The 24275-nt window shown below is 44.1% G+C and overlaps 1 protein-coding gene across 2 annotated transcripts; it reads left to right on the forward strand.

Annotated features, from left to right (window-relative positions):
• Window positions 1-2507: 2507 nt before the first annotated feature.
• Window positions 2508-6031, forward strand: TNFSF14 (TNF superfamily member 14). Of its 2 annotated transcripts, none has more exons than XM_065874350.1 (4): window positions 2508-2832; window positions 4309-4345; window positions 4591-4632; window positions 5277-6031. In XM_065874350.1, exons 1-4 carry the CDS (start codon window positions 2614-2616, stop codon window positions 5702-5704), a joined length of 726 nt encoding a protein of 241 aa, XP_065730422.1. In that variant the 5' UTR covers window positions 2508-2613; the 3' UTR covers window positions 5705-6031. The 2 variants fall into 2 exon arrangements, with proteins under 2 accessions (XP_065730422.1, XP_065730423.1); XM_065874351.1 differs by having other exon boundaries at window positions 2614-2728; window positions 4316-4345; window positions 5277-5704.
• The last annotated feature ends 18244 nt before the right edge of the window (window positions 6032-24275 follow it).

Raw genomic sequence — 24275 nt, forward strand, 5'->3', positions numbered from 1 at the left:
TAAAGGTACTTATAAAATGAGAGGAAGATTCCAGCCTGCCATATGCCCCATTAGCTTGGGATGGGCCACCCAGGGTGGAGGATGTGATTTGTGCTCTGCTACTGGAAACATTCTCTGGATGAAGAATGATGGGCCCAAGACTTGGAGATCCAGGTGGGTAGAGAGGGTGTGGGATGACCACTGAAGCCAGTTTCTCTCTGCTCCAGTGACAACCAGATCCCAGGCAACCTCTCTCTCCCAAATTCCAACTGTCTCATGTGGATTAGCTGGCCAGAGTTGAGACAACACGCTGAGTCACCAACTCCCGGAATGAGATTCATCCACTCAACACCCAATAGTTGATGACAGAGGACATGCCAACATGTAGGTGGCAGCCGGTGTGACCAGCTACAAAGGGTGGACAGGGGTGAGCATCGGCTGCCGGCCAAGGAGGCCGACACTGGAAGCAAAATGGGGAAGAGGGGCCAGAAGAGGTTGCCCCATCTGAGACCCCACCACTCACTAAAGTGTCAGCCCCCAAGAGCAGCTCCCGTGGCTGTACAGAGACATGAGCCTGGCCTGATTCAGCCCATGAGCCATAATTTGCTAACCCCCACAAGCTCAACGGAAGGTCATTGGAAGATTTTAAACATGGAAGAGGTGAGACCTGACTTACGTGTTTAAAAGCTGATGCCAGCAGTTCCAATCCTAGGTACACACCCAAAAGAATAGAGAGCTGGAACCCAGACAAATACATGCACACATATGCTTGTAGCAGCACTTTTCAAAATAACCAAAAGGTGGAAATGACTTAAATGTCCATTAACGGGGGAATGGATCAGCAAAATGTGGTTCATCATACACTGGAATATTACTCAGCCTTAAAGAGGAGTGAAGCACTGACACTTGCTACAATGTGGATGAACCTTGAAAACATCATCCTCCGTGAAAGAAGCCAGACACAAAAGACCACGTAGTGTATATTTCCATTGTTTTGAAATGTTCAACACAGGTAAATCCATAGAGCAGGACAGCAGACGAGCGGTTGCCAGGGTCTGTGGGTGGGAGAGTTGGGGAGTGACTGCTTCATGGTTATAAGGTTTACTTTGGAAATGCTTTGGAAGTAGGTACTGTTGTACAACATTGTAAATGTACTAAATGACACTGAGTTACTCGCTTTAAAATGGTTTGTTTTATGTGGTGTGAATTTACCTCAAATAAATAAATAAGTAAATAAGCGAGGCCACGCCAGCTCCAGGGTAGAGAATGAATTATAAGGTGGCAAGAGGTAGCATAGTACATCCATTTGGGAAGCTACTGCAAGAGTCCAAGCAAGACACGTTGCCTGCAGTTCCAATCCTAGGTATACACCCAAAAGAATTGAGTGTCTTAGTGCATCTGGGCTGCTATGAGAAGATACCCTAGACTGAGTGGCTTAAACAACAGATATTTACTTCTCACAGTTCTAGAGGATGGAAGTCTGAGATCAGGGTGCCTAAGTGGTTGAGTTCCAGTGAGAGCCCTTCTCCTGACCCTCTTCGTGGCTTGTATCTGACCTCCTCCTCTCTGTATCCTCACATGGCAGAGAGGGAAAAAGAGCATGTATCTTATATCTCATCTTATAAGGACACTAATCCCATTCAGGAGGGCTCCACCCTCATGCCCTAGCACCTTCCAAAGGCTCCACCTCCAAATACCATCCGATTGGGGGTTAGGGTACCAACATCAATTTGGAGGGCACGTAAACATCCAGTTCATAGCACTTAGGGTGGTAGCAGTGGAAATGGAAACAGGTGGGCGCATTTGAGATCTGGTTTAGAGGTTGAATCAACAGGGCCTGCTGAGGGTGGGATGTCGTGACAGGATGGAAGGAGGGGTCCAGGACGACTCCCAGGCCTTGAGTTTAGTTAGCTGAGTAGACAGTGGTTCTACCCTCTGACTGTGAATTTCAATTAAAACCTGCATGCACGCACACACTTGTGCATGCCGACATGCAAGCACGCTCAAGCACGCACCTGTACATACATACATGAACACGCGTGCATACATGGCACACACATGCATACACACAGACACACACTCACACACACACATATACATACCCACACATATGCACACACACAAACCACTCGTATTTTCCACTGCTCTTATCACCATCTCAAACACTAAATAGTGTTTTCTTACTGGGCTTTCTTATTAGTTTTTCTCAGCCTGCTAGAATAGGAGCTCCATAAGACCAAGGACTTTTGTCTTTCTTGTTCATGGCTGTGCCCCCAAACCTAGAACAGTGCCTGGCACACAGGAGGTGCTCAGTAAGTATTTGGCAACCATGTGAATGACATGGCCAGAAGGGAAAACTGGGGCTTTCCCTCTCCCATCCCCACCTGAGTCACATCTTCAGATGCTTCTGGAGAGACTCTGAGTGAGAGAGAGATGGGGCCGGGCCAGGGGTGGGGGGACAGGAAGAAGAGGAGGATGAGTGGGGAAGGGGGAGGGGCAGCCCCGGGACCCACAGGCGCCTGTCGGCAGCGTGAAAAGCCCAGGAGTGTTGGGCAATCGTGGTTTCCTCCCAGCCCGCAGGACCCAGCCGTGCCAGCCCAGCCCCGGGCGTCTTGGGGCCTCGTCCGCTCAGGCATGGAGGAGACAGTGGTGAGGCCCTCGGTGTTCATGGTGGATGGACAGACGGACATCCCTTTCACAAGGCTGGGGCACAGACGCAGGAGACAGCCCTGCAGTGCAGCCCGGCTGGGCCTGGGCCTCCTGCTGCTGCTGTTGACGACCGGAGTGGCTGTCCAGGGCTGGTTCCTGCTGCAGCTACACTGGCGCCTGGAGGTGATGGCCGCCCCCCTGCAGGTAAGTGGTGCTGGGATGGGGGTGGGGGGGGCTCGAAGCCAGTGTCACTGGGCATCTGTGTGTGTGTGTATGTGCAGAATGGAGGACAGACTAAGAGCATCCCAAGGCAAGTTAATTCACCTCTCGGAACCTCAGTTTCCTCATCTGTAAAATGGGCGTGATAATAAGCATCTTCCCAGGGAATAAAATATGACATTGTGTGTGTGGTGCCCAGCTGGCCCACAGCAAGCATTCAACCAATGGGAACTGACATTTTTTTTTAAATGAGATATAATTGACATAGGACACTGTGTAAGTTTAAGTGTACAACATATTCATTTGTTACATAAATATTGCAGTAGGGTTGCTATTGTAGTGTTAGCTAATGCCTCTCTGGTATCACATAATTATCATTTCTTCTAGTGGTGGGAACGAACTAAATCTAAGCCTTTAAGAAGTTTAACGTTTATAACACAGTTGTGTTGTCTGTAACCCCTGAAATCGACATTCTGACATGGCTAGTTATTATTATTTTTTTAATATTTATCTGACTCTTCCATTTAGCCACTTTTATTTTTAATTTTTTGGCCATGCCGCGCAGCACGCGGGATCTTAGTTCCAAGACCAGGGATGGAACCCGCACACCCTGCACTGGAAGTGCAGAGTCTTAACCACTGGACCGCAGGGGAAGTCCCTGACACGGCTAGTTATCATCAGCTGTAACCTGATCACCATTTTTGGGACTGTCACTAATCCACTGCGTCCAAGTCTGTGAGAATCTCTCTCTGCATCCATTTCCCATTGGCCTTGGATGTCTCCGTCGGTCTGTCTGCCACACCTGTGGGTCTGTGTGTCCCAAGCCACGCCCATGTGGTCTCAGCTTTTTTGCTTCCAGGTCCTTTCTCCTCATGGCGGGAGCTGTGCTGCTGTCCTGCACCCATGTACCCACACGGCCATGTGCTCACCTGTCTACAGCCCATGTGGTGACATCATGTGTCTTTGTTTCTGCGTCTCCGTGTGCCCAGACCCACGTGGCTCCATAAACCACGCAACCCACGTACCTGCATCCACGTGTGACTTGTCAGTGTGTCACACAAGTGTCCAGGTCTGTGCCCATGTGTCCATATCCACATGTTAGCATTTATGTCCAAGTGTCCAGCCATCCAGGTGGCCATGTGTCTTTGACAGCACTTTTTTAATAAACCCTTATAGTACCTGCTCTCTGCCAGGCACTATAATATGATTTTCACATAAAAATTCGCTGAATCTGAAGGAGGAACTTTTCATGTGTCCATTTACAGAGGGGAAAACTGAGGAACTGGATGGTTAAGAGCCTGCTGGGTGGCGGGGTGTGAGGTGGGGTGTGCACATGGCCTTGGATATGTCTGAGGGTGATGTCTGTGCCCGTGGTCTGCATGTGTCTCTCAGCCACGAGTCTGAGTGATGCCAGGGCGTGGGCCCTGCAGATCCTCACCATGGGCTGCTCTGCACTTTTAGGACAGAGGTGCAGGATCCTGGGATCAGCTGGTGCAAGGTGAGTCAGGGTCCTGGTCCCAGGAGAGGGGATGGAATGGTTCCCACGCTGCCCCCACCCCTTCAGCCCATTGCCCAATGTGATTTGCACAACTGGCCTAAGCCCCACAGATGCCCGTCCCCCAAGCTGGAGAAGCAGAAGTTTGGGTCATTCCGGAAAGGGTGGGGTTGACACCAGGAGGCGGACTGAATGAGCCCTCCGGAGGCTGGCCCTTACCCCTCTGACTTCTAACCCTCTCTCCCCAGATCGGAGGCCCCAGCAGGCCAACCCGACAGCACACCTCACAGGTGAGGGGGCCCCCAAGTCCTGGCAGAGGCTAGGGGTTCAGCGTGTCCTGGGGAGACCAGACAGACACCCCAACATGGCATCGTATTCCTTCATTCATTAATTATTCACAGAGCTGCCCAGAGCACAGGCACTGCCTAGGTCTGTGAATTTCCTAATTTTATTTATTGAATAAACCCTTGTACCAGTGCTTACTCTGTGGCACGCACCGTGACGTTCTTTCCACCTATTAATTCATTAAATCCTATTAATTCATTAAATCCTTAGCTGACACTATTCAGAGCTCCATTTTACAGAGAGGGAGACTGAAGAACTCAGAGGTTATAAGCCTACTGGGCCAGGATGTGTTCTGCCACTTACAACTTCTGACAGCTTGGGCAAATCAATTGCTCTGTGCCTCAGTTTCCCCACCTGCAAGAAGGGGATGAAACGAGTTAAGACGTATGATAAGCACGTTATTTTGCCACCTCCTGGGCCTCTGTTTCCCCACCTGTAAAGTGAGGATAAAGTGAGTTCGTATATCTAAAGCTCTGGAACAGCCTAGCACAGAGGGGGTGGCACTCAGAGAGGGGTGGCGACTGGCCTGGGGTCACACAGCAAGCGTGGGACCTGTGCCTACCAACTCCCCCTCTGTCTCCCTCCGCAGGGGCCAACTCCAGCCTGACAGGCAGTGGGGGCCCGCTGCTGTGGGAGACGAAACTGGGCCTGGCCTTCTTGAGGGGCCTCACCTACCGGGACGGTGCCCTGGTCATCGCCCAGGCTGGCTACTATTACATCTACTCCAAGGTGCAGCTGGGCGGTGTGGGCTGCCCCCAGAGGCTGACTGGCGGCCTGCCCATCACCCACGGCCTCTACAAGCGCACGGCCCGCTACCCCGAGGAGCTGGAGCTGCTGGTCAGCCGGCGGTCACCCTGTGGGCGAGCAAGCAGCCGCCAGGTCTGGTGGGACAGCAGCTTCCTGGGCGGAGTGGTCCACCTGGATGCCGGGGAGGAGGTGGTGGTGCGCGTGCCTGATGAGAGCCTGGTCCGAGTCCGCGATGGTACGCGGTCCTACTTCGGGGCGTTCATGGTGTGAAGGAAGGAGCCAGGGTAGACTGAACGGAGTCCGACAGACAGAGACCTCAGAGGGTGTCTCGGGAGACAGGAAAACCAGCAAGCAGAGATTTTGGAGTGTGCCCAGAAGAACCCCAAACTCGACAGGTGGAGAGCTAAGTGGGGACCACCGGGACCAAGAACCCAGTTATCCCACAAGGTGAAAGACCCAGCAGGCACCTCTGAAGAACCAAAGGAGACTGCAGACCCTGCCATGGACAACACTGAAGACACGGACCTGGAGCCTTGGGGGTCTGTTAGCCCCCAAGCAGGGGTAAAACTGATCTACCTGATATTCAGGAAAAAGGGGTGAGGGGTGGGTATTTATACTTCTGATTCAGAACTAAGTGGGACTTGGGGGTCCAGGGAGTTGGCTGAGAACAGGAAATGTCTTATCACCCTCTCCATTCTCACAAGTGTGGGCAGAGTGGGGGAGGGCAGATTTATCACCAGGACTCACCCACCAGTGGAGAGCCCAGCCCAGCCCTGCCCATGGTCTTAGTCACCTACCCAAGTCCCAGCTACGGGCTTGTGGCCACACCACAGCCTGGCCATGAAGTTACACTCAGAGATGCAGGCATAGAGATGTGCTGGTAGATGTTTGACAACCAGGTTTCCTGGGAGGGGAGAGGCTTTGTAGTATCTGTCGATTTCCATGGTGTAAATATTCCCACTGTGGCTGGTCTCTGTCTCCCATATAAATCATCAACCAGTTGGCTGTATCCCAGCACTGCTAAGAGCTTACATTCCATCAGGACAGCAAAACTGTTTCAGCACCCAAGCCAGAGCCTGGCACAGAGCCACTTGGAAAATATTTGCAGAAAAAAACACAAAGAAAGAGAGAGTGAGAGAAGGAAGGGACGGAAGGAGGGAGGAAGAGAGGTAGGTAGAGAGGGAGGGAGGGAGGGAGGAAGGAAAGAAAGAAAGAAAGAAAAAAGAAAGCAAGAAAGAAAGAAAGGAAGGAAGGAAGGAAGAAAAAGGGAGGAAAGAAAGAAAGAAAAGAAGGAAGGAAGAAAGAAAGAAAGGAAGGAAAGGAGGGAAGAAAGAAAGAAAGAAAGAAAGCAAGAAAAGAAGGAAGGAAGGAAGAAAGAAAGAAAAAAAGGAAGGAAGGAAAGAAAGAAAGGAAGGAAGGAAGGAAGAAAGAAAAAAAAAAGGAAGGAAGGAAAGAAAGAAAGGAAGGAAGGAAGGAAGGAAGGAAGGAAGAAAAAGGGAGAAAAGAAAGAAAGAAAGAAAGGAAAGGAAGGAAGAAAGAAAGAAAAAGGAAGGAAGGAAGGAAAGAAAGAAAGGAAGGAAGGAAGGAAGGAAGGAAGGAAGGAAGAAAGAAAGAAAGGAAGGAAGAAAGAAAGGAAGAAAGAAAGGGAGAAAAGAAAGAAGCTACCATCACAGCTACAGCATCACAGAGAATCACAGCCCCACAAGTTCAGTCACTCCTTCACAACCACAGACACATACACACAAAGCATCAGATTCTCATACCACCTCACACACGTCATAGCATCACAAGCCCTCAATCACAGACACTGCATTACAACCACATAGGACACAGTCACACACAAGTCATCATCAGAGCCTCAGTCACCCACACAGGCCATACAGTCACACCACGTGTGACACGCAGGATACAACGCTTCTCACATCAGACTTCCACATGCTGTCTCACAGTCGCACCCATCACACACAGAGCATCACAGTGGCACACAAATACACACACAGCCTCAAGTTCCTCCTAGCCAAGACATACACATCCTGAGGTGAGGACCAGACTTAGTCTGTAGCCCTGGTCCCCTTGACCACTGGTCTTGGAAATAAATGGTGAACTTTGCACCTGGATCTGTCTGGTTCTTAGGGGAAGGATGGCTCATGAAGGCATAGGGATAGATGGAATGACCCACAAAGGTCACTTTTACAGCTGAGAATATGAACCCAGCTGGCTCAACTCCATGCAGGAAGCTTAGCAGGGAAACCAGAGACCTGACGCCCAGGTCTGCCTTAGCCTCAAATCTACAATTCCTGAGAAAGTAGAGGCTACACACTTCCAAGTACCCTAACTGCAGACATCCAGCACAGATTGGCAGTCTACCCAGCCAGTCGGAAGCTTGGAGTAACTGGGGGCATGAAAGAGTGTGGGGCGGGGCAGGTAATGATATGCGTACAAATCAAATGGTTTATGCAAGTGAGCATGGACCCAGGAAGTAAGGCTTCCCTGGAGTCTAGGATGAAGACTCAGACCTCAGAGGTGAATGAATCATTCTTGTTATTGTTGACATTGTTGTTGACATTGTTGCCTGATATAGGGGTGAAGGGGGCTTTGTGATCAGACGGTCCTGGGTTCCAAGTCTACTCTACCACTTCCTGGCAGTGTGACCTGGAGCAAATCCCATCACTTCTCAGTACCTCTTAGGTAACAAGAGTCCTTACCTCCTAGGTTTATTGTAAAGATTAAATCTGATGAGGAAAAAGCCATTTGGTATGGCGCCTGGTACACAGTAAGAGATCCACACGTGTGTGAGTGCCGTAAGTGATTTACAAATGTTAAGGAGAGCATTTGTCAGGCATGTCCCCTACGCCAGGTATCTCGTGCAAGTCACACCTTTACCTAGATCCCTGGGCAGGAGCTGTTGTCGCCCCCATGTTCCAGATGCAGAGACTGAGGCAGGGATGCGTCCCCCACTCTGCCTGCACCAAAGGCACACAGCTTCGTGCCTCTCTGCCTGTGTTGGGCTGGTGGGAGATGAGACAGCCCCAGACGCCCAGATCCCACCCACGCTGGAGTTTCCTTTACTCTCATCATGGTCTTTCTGTTTCTGTGGCTTTAATGAGGAGACCAAGGCGTGGGGAACTTATCAAAGCCACCAGCAGCCACCAGCGTCTGCCTGGGGATGGAACCTCTAAGTTTAGCCTCCGAAGATCATTCCTGGGAGGGGCCTTGATTTCAGATAAAGTGCGGGAGCAGCAAGGCCCCAGCCCAAGCCAGTGACCTACTTCACAACTTCTTAGAAGTCTATCTACTTGATTTCCGCTTTCACCTCTGGCGTCTTTTCAGATTTCACCCTCCCGCCCCACCAACTCTCTCAAGACCCAAAGTCTGCTATCCTCAGACTCCTTCCCAGCCCAGGGGCAGGAAACTCTCCTGCTTCTATCCATCTCTTGCCAGGATCCAGAGGTAATAGAAGGCAAAATAATGGTGATTACATTGTTTCTTAATTTCCTATGATGACACGATGCCCTTCCCTGCTACATCTCACTGCATACAAACACTGAGATGCATCATCTCAGAGAAACAGAATGAGTCTTACACCAGAGCCAGACCACCTGGGTTTAAATCTCTGCTCTGCCATTTCCCAGCTGGGTGATTTCGAGATCCATCCTTGGCCTCTTTAGTCCTTAGCAGATATTTTTTTGTGAGCATAGTTGTAATCTCGTGCACATTTAAATGTCGGGTTCTTTTCAGTTATTACATAAGGTGACCTTACATCCATAGACCACGTCTAAGTCACTGAGAGCGTTTTTCAAATGGGAATTCATAGCCAGTGTTTAAACATCACAAAACTTTCCACGTGGACAAATCCAGATTTCATGGCAAGTTGGAGGTTACTACAACTCAGGCTGGGTAGCGATTGTCCCCTTTGGACAGGGCATGAGCTCACCGGCTCACAGCAGTCTCCACCCCTCCCTGCGGTTTCCCACTTGAAGGCTGAATGTCGGTTGCCTTTCTTCATCATGTTTGCATGATTGTTTTTCTTAAAATAATAATGATCTTTAATTATAGGTCATACTTCTAATGTACCCACTGCATGACAGGCACTGTGCTAAGTGCATTCGTTCACAGTAACTCATTGAATTCTCAATGGTGGGGGCGGGTCATTTTATGGATGGGGAAATCTAAGCACAGAGGGGTTAAGTCATTTCTCCGGCAAAGGTGGGAAAATATACGACAGCCTAGATGACCATGAGTTTCAAGAAAAATGAGAGTCCCTAGTCGTATTAGTTTCCTATTGGTGTTAATACAATACTAATTTGTTATCTTACAGTTCTGGAAGTCAGAAGTCAGAAATGAGTCTCATGGGACTCAAATCAAGGTATCAGGGGGCCGCATTCCTTCTGGAGGAAAGATTTGTCCCCAAGCCCTTTTCTCAGGCTCTGCCTCTGTGGGAGCCCAAACTAAGATACGTGTGTAGCAAACATGAATCTCAGCTCACAAGGAGTGAAAAATAATTCAACTTCCTTTTATTCATAACGCAACTTAATTTATGCAAAGGTCCTTTTGCACTGGCATGCTGAGACCTTGATATTAGTCAGTTGGGAGCCATACCTCCCCACATGCTCCTGTTCCAAGACTGCCAAAATTCCAGGGAGCTTAGGGAATGCCAAGGCATTAAGGATGAGGGAGGGATCTGTCTAATTCTCTAGCTACACATGCATGCTGGTGCCCCATCTCTTCTGATCCGCCTACCCTCTATTTTCCTCTTTGTGACCTATCAGAAGTGGTACTTTCTCTGCCACTCCTGAAGCTTGTTCATGAAGCTGACTTTTAAGCCAGGTTTAGGTACAGGAAACTCTTTGAGGCTCTCTGTGGCTTCAGCTGCCCAGAGACACCACTGAGTCATTTCCTTTTTGGGGACCTGCCGCCTCTCTGCAACAGGGAGCAGTACTCAAGCCTCTTCTAGTTTTCAGTCCCCCTAGAACTTCTCTGGGGGAACCTTCCATGTTTCCAAGGTTGTTTTTTTCCAAAAACCAGAGCACAGGAACTCCCTGCCCTGTCATGGCTGTTGAACTGTGTCTTCCCCAGAATTCATATGTTGAAGCTCTAATACCCAGCATCTCAGAATGTGACTATATTTGGAGATAGCGCCTTAAGAGAGAAAATTAAGGTGATTCAAGTGGGCCCTAATCCAGTATGACTGGCGTCCTTATAAGAAGAGATTAGGGCACAGATGCACACAGAGGGAAGACCATGTGAGGACACAGGGAGAAGAGGGCCATCTATACAAACCAAGGAGAGAGGCTTCAGAAGGAACCAACCCTGTAACTCTTTGATCTTGGATTTCCAGCCTCCAGAATTGTGAGAAAACAAATTTCTGTTGTTTAAGTCACTCAGTCTGTGGCCCTTTGTTATGGCAGCTCCAGTGAACTAATATATCACCCTAACCACCCTCCTGCCCCACCCCACTACCTAGGCATAGTTAAGATATGCCAAGTGCTTAATAGAGCAGTTCCTGGCACATACTAGGTGCTCAGTAAACATTGGCCGTCGTTGTTGACATTATCATTATTTATTTCTCCCATCCCTTTCCCCATTTGGGCAGAAGCTGGCTTTGTATGTCCATTTCTTCACAAAAGAGATGGTGGAAAGCAGGAATAACCTAAGAATCTCCACCTGGCATTGATCTCCAAAAGCATAAAGTAATGGAGAGGTTTAGGGTTTGGCCAGAATTGGGGGGGGGGGATACGTAGGGATAATTCTGAAGAGCCACCCTGGCTTCAGAGCTCCCCGTGAGACCCACTGAAGCCCCTGCTGTCAGAGCCCAGCACTTCCCTCTGCCCGGTCCTGCTGCCCTCACACCCTCACACGCGCTGAACCTGACAGCACTCGGCAATTAACCTCCACCATGCAAATCTCCCTTGCAGAGCCTGTTTTGCGGAAACACAATCTTTTGAGAGCGGCCTCAGCTGACGCAGACAGACCCTGCTCCTACTACAACTCATGGACATGCTGAATAAAGTATAATAAAATATTACAACATATAGATGAACTTGAAGAACGAAACATCCCTAGATGCTTTGGGAAGAGAGAAATTAAAGCCAGAGTGACAATGGGGCAGGGGGGAGAGGCTGTTGGTCAATGGATCAGGGTGGGGGTGGGGATTGGTCCCAAAAGTAGACTCTAGGGGACAAAGAAATGGGGATGTGGTAACCCTTAGGGTCAGCGATGTGGCTCAGATCTATAGGACGCTAAGGAAAGGGAACTGGGGTCCCTGCCCAGAACCTGAAGCTTGGAAAAGTAGTCCATTCTGATTAAGGGGGTCTAGAAAAAGTCTACCTATTATGGGCAGGGAGGAGACTCACCCACAAAGGATGGAGACCTCAGACCTGCGTCACGTGTGAGTGCATTTGGAGTCTCTACAGAAAGTGCAGGAAGCATAAGACAAGCTCCTTGCGGTCAGGGAATGTGTCTTGTTTTTTCCATCTCGTAACCAGAACACAATAGGTTCTCAGATGATCGCGGTTGAATAAACTGACTGTGACTGACCTTGACCAACAGAATGTTACGGAAATTCCAGGAATTCTAGACTCTAGTCCTCAGGAGGCCAAGTAGCTTCCAACGTTTGTCTTCTCGGAGCCCCGAGTGGCCATGTGAAGAAGTACAGCCATCCGGTGAGAGAGGATGGGTGGACGGAGAGCCCTGGAGGATGAAATGATGTGAGAGGCAATCCGTATAGTTCCACCAGCCTCAGATAAGCTGCCCCAATCCATAGAGCTGAAACTAACCATCCTCGCCAAGCCCTGCCGGGCCAACTCACAGAATTATGAGCAAATTAAACACTTGTTGTTTTACACCACTAAGTTTGGGGTGACTTGTTATGCATCAATAGGTAACTAATAGACTGTGCAAGCCCTTTTCTATAACCATACAGATAGATAGGCAGGCAGACAGACAGGGAGACAAATAGATGGATAAATAGATGGGTGTTTCGATGGGTGGATAGATGAGTAAGGGGATGGATGAATGAATGGGTAAATGAGTGAAAGCATGGGTGGGTGGGTGGATGGATGAATGGATGGATGGATGGATGGATGGATGGGTGGACAGATGTGTGGATGGGCGGTGGATAGATGGGCGGGTGGATTGGATGGATGGACGGATGGATGTACAAACAAAGAATGAATAAATGGATGTTGAATGAATGGATACACACATAGATTCTAAATCACACTCTAACCTTAGTGATAGCTTATTTTGGCAAAAAAAAAACCCTACTAATTCATATCATGTAGGCATCCATTGTAGGATGTACCCCAATCTTAGAGTAAAAGCTGTGGAACTAAGGCAAAAAAAAACAGGGCTAATATATATGCCAGATTTATATATAGCTTAGAGGAAGCAATAGGTTGTCACGGGTACATTATCCTGATAGCAAGAAAGTCCTCTGAGAGCATCTTTTATGTCCCAAAAGGAAGCCAGGCAGATGATAAAGTCTACTCCATTGGCCGATGTGTCTGTACCAAGACTAGTACCAATACTGTACCAACACCGCTTTCACTAATATAATGAATACAATAAGTCCTGCTATCTGGGAGGACAAAGCCCTTCTTATTCTACATCTTCAGGATTATCTTGGCTATGTATGGTCCTTTATTCTGTCAAGTTCCACGGAAAACCCAGTTGAGATTTTTACTGGAACTGCATCGAATCTGTAGATCAAACTGGAGAGTACAGATGTCTTTATAACACTGACTCATCCAGTTAATGAACATGGTATAACTCTCCTTTTATTTAGGTCTTCTTTAATGTTTCTGAATAATGATTCATAACATTCTCCATAAATATTTTGTACCATTTTTAGGTTTATTTCTAGGTGCTTTACATTTTTTTGGTGCTGTAATCAATGTCACCTCTTTTTTAAATGATACTTTCTAACATTTGTTGCCGGTATATACAATGTAATAGATGTTTGCAGTCATGACAATAACACTGAAAAAAAAGTCCCTAAAACGGACGTCCTTATCTAGATTCTGATCTTTAAGTGAATGCTTTTAATGGTTTATCATTAATGATGAATCTGCTGTAGGGTTTTTTAGGTGGCCTTTATCAGATTAAGGAAGGTCCCCTCTATTCCTAATTTATTAGGAATAATTTATTAATTTATTAAGAGATTTTTAAAATCATGAATAAATGTTGAATTTTATTAAATGTTTTCTCTACCTCTCTTAAAGTATCACATGGTTTTTCCCCTTTAGACTGACAACGTGGTAAATTATGTTCATCAGTGTTCTAACACTAATCCAAACTTTTATTCCTGGAATAAACCCAATTTGGTCATGATATATTTTTAATACATTACTGAAGTCAATTGAGTGGTATTTTATAGAGGATTTTTGCATCTGTGTTTAGAAGGGAGATAGTCTGTGGTTTTTTCTGACTCATACTATCCTGCAATTCTGGCCTCATAAAAGAGGCCAGAATCTGTGTGTGTGTGTGTGTGTGTGTGTGTGTGTGTGTGTGTGTGTGTCTGTGTTCTGAACTAGTTTGTGCGCTGTTAGCATTATTAACTACACAGATATTTAGTCGAACTCTCGTGTAAAAACATCTGGATCTGGTGCCTTATTTGTGGGGAAGGTTTGTGTGTGAGTGTGTGTATGGGAAGATTTTAAAGTTATGATTCAATTTCTTTAATGAGTTTTAAATTCTTTAGACTTTGTGTTTTTCCTTGATTCCGAGTTCCTTAAGTTATATTTTTTAGAAATGTGGGTATTTTATCTACATTTTCCCAATCATGGGTGAAGAGATGCCATATTGGTGAATAAAATCTTTTTCCATGTCTTTTTAATGTTTCTTCAACCTCTGCAGCCTCTGTAATTATGTCCCCTTTCTTATCAATAATACTTCTTTTTTTTTACTATTATGTTTTTTACTTTTCAAACTATTTATTTATTTGTTTGTTTGTTTGTTTGGGCTGTGCAGGTGTTAGTTGCAGCACGCAGGATTTTTAATTGCGGCATGCGGACGTCTTAGTTGCGGCATGCATGCGGGATCTAGTTCCCCAACCAGGGATCGAACCCGGGGCCCCTGCCCTGGGAGCACGGAGTCTTACCCCCTGGACCACCAGGGAAGTCCCGATAATATTTCTAATTTTCACTTTTTCTTTGTATTTCCTTGATCAATGTCACCAGAAGTTTATCGTTTTTCTTCTTTTCAAAAAAACTAAATCTTGGCCTTTTTAATTTTTTGAGGAATCACCATACTGTCTTTCTATTGTGGCTGCACCATTTTACATTCCAACCAGCTCCCCAAATATTTGTTGTGTATCTTTCGGGGGCTCTGTGCATGTTTCATACATGTGGCCACAAGATCAAGGTTGTTTGTGTATTGTTCAAATCTATATCCTTAGTTTTTAAAAATTGAAGTACAGTTTATTTACAATGTTTCAGGCGTACAGCAGTGATTCAGTTATACATACATACATGCATATATGTATATATATATATTCTTTTTCAGATTCTTTTCCATTATAAGTTATTGCAAGATATTGAATATAGTTCCCTGTGCTATACAGTAGGTCCTTGTTGTTTACCTGTTATATATATAGTGGTGTGTATCTATTAATCCCAAACTCCTAATTTATCCCTCCCTCCCCTTTCCCCTTTGGTAACTATGTTTTCTATGTCTGTGAGTCTATTTCTGTTCTGTAAATAAGTTCATTTGTATCATTTTTTTAGATTCCACATATAAGTGATATTTGTCTGTCTGACTTTTCACTTAGTATGATAATCTCTAGGTCCATCCATGTTACTGCAAATGGCATTATTTCATTCTTTTTTATGACTGAGTAACTTTCCATTGTGTATATGTACCACGTCTTCTTTATCCATTCCTCTGTCTGTGGACGTTTAGGTTGCTTCCATGTCTTGGCTACTGTAAATAGTGCTGCTATGAACATAGGGGTGCGTGTGTCTTTTCTAATTAGTTTTCGCCTTTTCTGGTATATCCTTATTTTTTGTCTGCTTGAGCTATGGGTTGCTAAGAGAGATGCTTTAAAAATCTCTCACTTTAGTGGTGTAGTTACCTAATGTGACGTAATTTAGATCCTTCCCCCACCCGCATTTCAGGTCTTCAAATTCTACAGAGCATTTTTACATCAGTAGCACATCTCAATTCGTACCATCCACATTTTGAGGTGTTCTGTCGATCCTTGCTTTGTTTATCGTGAGACTATGTTAGTAAGCACGTACACATTTAGAATTGTTATATTTTCGTGACAGAGAGCTAGTTATATCTAGTAAGGCTTCCCACATTAAAGTCTATGCTGTCCAATAATAACAGGGTTAAATCAACTTTCTTTCTGGCTGTGTACCCCCTTTAACTGGCAACTTATTATACCTTTTAAGTTTAAATGCAAACAACACGTTACTGGATTTTAATTTTTCTTATCCAGTCTGACAATATCTGTCTTTTAATTCGAGTATCGTACAGATGCTGTCCAAGAGCAATGTAAGGTGAGCCATCTCTGTCATTTAAATTTTTCTAGCAGCCACAGTCAAAAGGTGAACAAAATGGTAAAATTCACTTTAATAATACGTTTTATTTTAACAACATAACCAAACTATTATTGCCTCACAAGGAATCAATATAAAGTTAGTAACATTTTACCTTTTTTTAATTCCAGGTCTCCGAGTTCTGGGGTACATTCCACACTAACAGCACACCTCAATTCAGACCATCCACATTTCAAACGTTCCGTTGTGATATACGGCTTGTGGCCACCGTATGGACTAGTGCTGACTTAGACCATCTACATTAATTGCAATCACTAATATGTCTGGATTTATTACGTGCTTTCAGACGGTCCCTCCACTTCTATATTTTTTTTCTCTCCTTCCTTGCCTTCTTTGGGATTTTTCTCATTCCAATTTTTTCTTACATTCAGTTCAGAAATTACACATCCTATTCCTATATTGGACATTTCCTTAGGCGTTTTTTTTTAAATTTTTTATCTTTAAATAATTTTTTATTGGAGTACAGTTGATTTACAATGTTGTCTTATTTAATTTATAAATATAATCTATCAAAATCTAGCGTTATTCAGTCTTTTTCATCTCTAAAAGCCTCCGAGATGGTCTGCCTGTATCCACTTTCACCCCCTACAGGCCATTCTCCACACAGCGGTTAAAGTGAGATTTTTGGTAAACTTTTTTTTTTTTAATGTGTAAAATGTGCAAAAGCAGGCATCAGCTCACGTAAAGACATCCGTTTGATGTCTTTATCAAATGTTTTTGATATCCAAAAACATTTTAGAATAAAAAAACCTTTTTATACTATTTAAAAAATGAAAATTACTAATCAAAAGGAACAAAAGCCAACTCAATTATCACAGAGAAGCAAAGAGTAACCAAGGATTGTAAATTCACTTTTTTAAAAAGTTGTTTAAACTTTTTAAAAAGTCGTTAAAAATTTAAACAAATGTCCATCAACAGAAGAATGGATAAAGAAGATGTGGTACATATACAATGGAGTATCACTCAGCCATTAAAAAGAATGAAATAATGCCATCTGCAGCAACATGGATGGACCTAGAGATTGTCATACTGAGTGAAGTAAGTCAGACAAAGACAAATATCATATGATATCGCTTATATGCAGAATCTGAAAAAGTGATACAAATGAACTTATTTACAAAACAGAAACAGACTCACAGACTTGGAGAAGGAACTTATGGTTACCAGGGGGAGGGTGGGAGGCAGGGATAGACTGGGAGTTTGGGATTGACATGTACTCACTGCTATACTTAAAATGAATAACCAACAAGGACCTGCTGTATAGCACAGGGAACTCTGCTCAGTATTCTGTAACAACCTAATTCAGAAAGGAATTTGAAAAAGAATAGATGCACGTATATGTATAACTGAATCATTTTGCTGTACACCTGAAACTAACACAACATTGTACATCAACTATATTCCAATATAAAATAAAAAGTTAAAAAAAAACATAAACAACTTACATTTACTTTTTAATTGAGATATGATTGACATACAAAAAAGCTGTACATATTTAATGCACATATCTCTATGAGCTTGAAGATAAACACCCTTAAAACCATCACCATCAACAATGCTATAAACTTAAACATCACCTCTAAAAGCTTCTTTTCTTTTTTTTTGTGATAAGAACATTTAACATAAGATCTGCCCACTTCAAAATTTTTGAAGCGTACAATACAGTATTTTTAACTATATGCATTATGCAGTATAGTAGATCTTAGGACTTATCCATCTTCCATAACTGAAACTCTGTACCTGTTAAACAGTAACTCCCCATTCCCCCTCCTCGAGCCCCTGGCACCCACCATTCTATATCCTTTCTCTGTAAGTTTGACTGCAAGTCCCTCATATGAGTGGAATCATACAGTATCCTTTTGTGTCTGGCTTATTTCAAGTACCGTGAGGACATCCAAGTTCATCCATGTTGTAGCAAATGGCAGAATTTCCTTCTTTCTTAAGGCTGAAAAATATTCTATTGTATGTATATGTCATATTTCCTTTGTCCATTTATTCATTGGTGATCACTTAGGTTGTTTCTATACCTTTGCTATTGTAAATAACACTTCAATGAACATAAAAGTGCAGGTATCTCTTTGAGATCCTGACTCCAACTAATTTGAGTTTATATCCAGAAGTAGGTTTGCTAGATGGTAAGGTAGTTCTATTTGAGGAGCTTCCATACTGTTTTCCATAGGGACTGCACCATTCTGTATTCCCACCAACACACACGCACACACACACACACACACACACACCCTACTAAGATATCGATTGGGATTGCACTGAATCTATAGATCAATAGATTTTGATGTAGAATTCATGTTTTCACAATATTGTCTTCCAATCCATGACCACAGTATATTCTTTTGCCCCGCGGCCACTTTCCTGCCAACGTTGATGGACGGTGAGGCCCTGTCCGCGGCCACCAATCAGGGGCAAGCTGCTGCACCTGGCAGATGGTTGGCTTCGGGAGGTGAGGCCGACGGACAAAGAGGGGAATCCCCCAGGAGTGCGCATGCGTCTGTCAAGTAAATAAACGACCCCAAGCTAGGAACGAATGGATGAATTAAAAGAGAAAAAAATAAATGAAAGAGGGAGGTAAAGAACTCCCTGTTTCCACGCACCTCAAATTCTGGTGCGCACGCAAACAAACTGGAGAACGTAAGTGTTAATCTTTACATCGCTTTACCTAGTATGGTTCTCTGAAGCTAGTAAATACTTGCAAATACTGAAATGAATAGTAGCAATGCTGAGCCCATGTTTATTGGGAGCGATCAAGAATTGAGACGAGAGATAAGGTTGGAAAGAGGGACAGGGACAGCCAGTAAAATATCCCTTTCTTTCATTACAATTTTTATTTATTATACTTTAATAACATTATAAAATAATGTAAAACTTATAAGATATATTACTATATTTTTCACAAAAGAAATGCAGGTTCATTGTCGAAAATTTAGAAAAGGAAATCCAGAATAAGAAAAAAATGGTAAAAATCACTCAGAGATATCTATCCACTGTTACCGTTTGGGTGTATTAGCATCCATTATGTTTTAAAATATATACGAGTGTATATGTATTTTTTATACAAAAATGTAATTTTGTATATTGCTTTCACTTAATAATAATATACATCTTTCCATATTAACAAAAAAAGGGGGGAGTGATAGGGATGTATAGGAGCAAAGCGTTTGTATACTATTGAAAATATGTTAGTATTATTAAGACTAAGTTGTCATAAGGTTGCTAAGGGGTTGGGTTGTAATCCCCAAGACAACGACTAAGAGAATAATTTTTGAAGAGAAATGAAAGAGGAAAACGACGGGCAACCAAAATGGTACACTACAAAAAGTCCATTAAATACCAAAAAAAGGGCAGTAATGGAGGAAATGAGGAACAAAACGTATACAGAAAACAAATAGCCAAACTGCAGAAGGAAGTCCTTCCATATGGATACAGTAAGCCCTCTACATGAGAACCTTCAAGTTGCAAACTTTCAAAGATGCGAACGTGCATTCCGTCAACGTCAGGCGTGAGTGAAATAGCAGCTTGCCCTCCGTCTCCTACTGCTGACGATCCTTCAGCTCTACCATCTCCCACCTCCTGTCTCTCCTCCAGCCAGTAACTCTTCTTGCCTGTTCACCTGATGCCAGCCCCTGGATGCCAGCTATCGTACTGTGCTACTGTACTTTTCAAGGGACTGTACTGTAAGATTAAACATGTTTTCCTTATTTTTTGTGTTTGTTATGTATTATTTGTGTAAAAAGCGTTATACACCTGTTACGGTACAGTACTATATAGCCGATTGTGTTAGTTGGGTACCTAGGCTAAGTTTGTTGGACTTATGAATAAACTGGACTTAAGAACAGGCTCTCAGAACTCATTCAAATGTAGGGGACTTACTGCAATTGCCTTAAAAGTAAATGAATTAAACTTTCTGAAAAGGCAGAGCTTGCGATACTGGATACAAAAACCATGGTTCATCTGTCCACAGAAGACTCACTTCAGCTACAAAGACACACAGACGTTGAAAGTAAAAGGATGGAAAAATATTTCATCTAAATAGTACCAGAGGAGAGCTAGAAGGCTATATTATTGTCAGACAAAATAGACTTTAAATTTTTAAAAATTACAAGGCACAAAGAAGGATCTTATATATTGGTAGAGTTTCAATGCAGCAAGAAGATATAACAGTTATAAACCTAACTAGACCACCAGGGACAAGTGGCCAGTGACAAGGCCCTGGCCCATCAGCTGTGTAGGAATGAATTTCTACATAGAGACGGAAAGTAGTGAAGCAAGTAAAGTGTTTATTAGGAGGAAAAAGTGTACAAGATGTGTGGATAGACACATGGGTGGGCTCAGAGAGAGAGAGTTGCACCCTCGTGGTAGTTTGAATCACTTTTATGGGACATTTCTTCTGGGTTCCCTTTGGCCAGTCATTTCGATTTGACTGGTTCAGAGTCCATATTTGGAATATCTCAGGGTCCTCCCCTGTGTGAGTACACATTTCTTAGCCAATATGGATTTTAACAAAGAAACCTACGGGTAGTAGACATCACTTACTATGGGATGGCGCCCCCTCCCTTTTTAATCTTCAGGGAGCCTTTCTGCACATGTGTAGTCAGGGAGGTCTCCTTGACTTTGAGAATGAGGAATATGTGATATTTTGTCTCTTATATGGGCAGGGCCCAGCCTCCTCCATCATCCTGCTTTTATGGAGTTTCTGCTATTATGGAGTTTCTGTCCACAGGGGAGAAACTGTTCAGCCTGGGGCCCATCTATCTCCTGCCTCAAGAAGACTTTGCTCAGTTAAACACTAAGGTGGGACTGAGTTATTAGGGGGAAGACCAGCCTATCATTTTTCCTTGAATTGGCTACCTTAAAAGAGTTTGTCATATGGCATCTAAGAAAAAAAAAAGGTCATGAAGAACTTAGGGGTAAGATGGGAATAAAGACACAGACCTACTAGAGAATTGGCTTGAGGATATGGGGAGGGGCAAGGGTAAGCTGGGACAAAGTGAGAGAGTGGCATGGACATATATACACTACCAAATGTAAAATAGATAGCTAGTGGGAAGCAGCCGCATAGCACAGGGAGATCAGCTCAGTGCTTTGTGACCGCCTGGAGGGGTGGGATAGGGAGGGTGGGAGGGAGGGAGACGCAAGAGGGAAGAGATATGGGAACATATGTATAACGGATTCACTTTGTTATAAAGCAGAAACTAACACACCATTTTAAAGAAATTATACTCCAATAAAGATGTTTAAAAAAAAAAAGAGTTTGTCGAAATAAAGAAATGAAATCTTATGAGAGCTTCTGAGATCCAAAGAAGGGACTCTCCTCCAGGCCGGCAATGGCCTTCTCAGGTGACTGAGAAACTTGCAGGAGTGGTGAAGGCAAGACCTCGTGCCGTGCAGCTGTCCCTACAGGGAAACCCACTCACTTAATTAACCAGCTGCTCAAGCAGGGATGTGAATAAGAACTGGCCATTCCTCAACCTGAGCACACGTGGTAGTCTTATGGGCCACCGGGAGAACCCAAGACACGTTAGAGGGGGCTGAAACAACTCTGGGACAAAACTTAGAGGAGTTAAGCTCTCAAGTAGCACATTGGCCCACGTCACGATCCTCACTAATAATTTTATTTCAACAAACTGACCTCGGAATGGGAAATAAAGCTTTGAAAACAAAAGAAAAAGGAACAATAGATTGCCAGGCTCCAGCTAATACCCCAGCCACAAAAGTACTTACTTAAGTGGAAATTAAAGGAAATCTTGCCCTAAAAATGAGGGGGCTCTTTTATTGAGTATGCAGTTAAGTTAAATTAAGTTTAAAAATCTGGCTCGGTAAAAATATCTTTTCAGAATTCTGACTTTAAACAAAGGCCTTCTAGGGGGAACATGCATTTCACTTCCTGTGTCTTTGAGATGTAAATGTTCTACCTGATCTTCCCTAAGACATTATCTGTGTGTAAATCTGTATGTACGCGTTTTGAAAACTTGACCTCTGCCATGCTATATTTGAGACTAAACTCTCCAGGTTTTACCTAGGTGACATCCTCCCCCACTCTCTTATGGAGAAGCCTCTTGCATCTTATTGGTTTGAATTACTGGGCTTCCCTGGTGGCGCAGCGGTTGAGAGTCCGCCTGCCGATGCAGGGGACACAGGTTCGTGCCCCGGTCCGGGAAGATCCCACATGCCGTGGACCGGCTGGGCCCCGTGAGCCATGGCCGCTGAGCCTGCGCGTCCAGAGCCTGTGCTTCGCAACGCGAGAGGCCACAACAGTGAGAGGCCCGCGTACCGCAAAAAAATAAAAATAAAAATACCTCTGAATTACTATAATATGTATATTTTATTAATGGCCAAATGATGGATCGTTTTAAAATTGGAGAAACTAACAGATTGGTGAATCTAGAGCACTCTCATTATAAACGGCTGTTTTATTGGTACCTATAAAAACAAAAATCAAGTTAAAGGTGGAAAGAAATCTATCTGAAGATTAACCTAAGAACTTCTTTAGCTTAAAACAAAGAAAACCTGGCTTGGGAAGCTTCATTTGTGGTCTTGGCTTCCCCTCAATGTGTCTTTCAGATGCTAATAAAAGCAGTAGAATAATTAACGTTAACAGGAAAAATCCTGTAAGGAAAGTCTAGATACTATTTCCGACAAGGTAAACATTTTAAAAGGAATTATCTCAAATGCATAAAGAAATCTTTAGATGATTATTTAAATTGGGATAAATAGAATGGACATTTATGTGATTAAAACACAAGGTTTTGATATCACTACACTACCTTAGGTTAAATGGGCCAAAAGGGACCCCTATGGGTCCCCAGCATTAAAAGCAAAACAAGTTTGTTCCATTTACCCCAGTTTTTAAAAATATATCTAAGGAGCTAGAAAAAAATTTACTCTGAGATACCTGACCAGCGATTATTTGGAGCAAGAGTTAGACCAAAGGGTCTGAGTTCCTTGGCTCAATGCCCCTCTGGGGATCCCAGAGTCTTTTATATAAAAATAGATAAATGTGAGGCAGGAGATAGATGGGCCCCAGGCTGAAAAATTTCTCCCCTACGGACAGATACTCCACAATAGCAGGAGAGAGGAGGCTGAGCCCTGCCCAGATAAGAGATAAAAGACCACATATTCCTCATTCCCAAAGTCAAGGAGACCTCTCCGACTACACATGCACAGAAAGGCTCCTTGAAGGTCAAAAAGGGAGGGGGCGCCACCCCATAGTAGGTGATGTCAACCTACCCATAGGCCTCTTCGGTAGAATCCATCTTGGCTAAGAGATGTGCACACACACGTGGGAGGACCCTGAGATAAACCAAATTCGGACTCAGAACCAGGCAAAGCAAGAGGATTGGCCAAAGGAAGCCTGGAAGAAATGCTTCACATAAGTGATTCAAACTACCACGAGGACTCAACTCTGTCTCTGAGCCCACCTGTGTGTCTATCCACATGTATTCTTTTCCTCCCAATAAACACTTCACTTGCTTCACTACTTTCCATCTCTATGTGGAAATTCATTCCTACACAGCTGACGAGCCAGGGCCTTGTCACTGGCCACTGGTCCCTGGTGGTCCAGTGGCTAGGATTCAGCCCTCTCACTGCCTCGGCCTGACATCAATCTCTGGCCGGGGGACCGAAATCCTGCTTCAAGCTGCTGCAGGCCAAGGCCACCTGAGAACAAATGGACAGAGAGTAAAAAAAGGAAAGAGAAAACTTCTAAAGCTCCTCCTGTGAGATCAGAGCTTGATTGCATCCTAATGAAAACCTAAGTTAAAAGGTATAAAAGTTGACAGAATTGAGATGAAAGTGTATAAAATTGGTATATTTAAATGGGCTTTATATAAGGTGGTTACATCTCTTTTGTTTAATTATATTGTGGGGTAGGCACGTTTCACTGGGGAATGCCTCCCCTGCCTGGCATGTAAATCTGTGCCTCAGGAAATATTAATTGAACATACTAAAGAAAACCAATAGGGTTACCTGAGCCATACAAATAAATAAAAACTGGAAACTAACATTCAAGAGCTAATAAAAATAAAAATAACTGTTTTGCTCTGGGTTTAACTTGCAAACTCAGAATGAAGATCTTTGCTAATGCCTTATACAAACTTTTGAAGTCATGATAAATTAAACTCTAAAGTTCTAGAACATAGAACTCATGAATTTCAGTTTAGTTAGAAATCTTCTCACTGATATATAGTTGGACAAATCAATCTTTTAGTATCCTTCAGGTGACAGATGTGTTCTTTGGGGAAATGAAGGCAACTGTCTTTCTCTTG

Source organism: Phocoena phocoena, chromosome 3 (assembly GCF_963924675.1).
Source record: "Phocoena phocoena chromosome 3, mPhoPho1.1, whole genome shotgun sequence".
In the NCBI taxonomy this organism is placed as follows: Eukaryota; Metazoa; Chordata; class Mammalia; order Artiodactyla; family Phocoenidae; genus Phocoena; species Phocoena phocoena.

Bases quoted from the DNA above. Each gene is read 5' to 3' on its own strand.
- TNFSF14 (XM_065874350.1), top strand. From the start codon at position 2,614: ATGGAGGAGACAGTGGTGAGGCCCTCGGTGTTCATGGTGGATGGACAG. The intron at 2,833-4,308 runs GTAAGTGGTGCT...CTGCACTTTTAG, and splicing joins TGATGGCCGCCCCCCTGCAG to GACAGAGGTGCAGGATCCTG. The intron at 4,346-4,590 runs GTGAGTCAGGGT...CTCTCTCCCCAG, and splicing joins CTGGGATCAGCTGGTGCAAG to ATCGGAGGCCCCAGCAGGCC.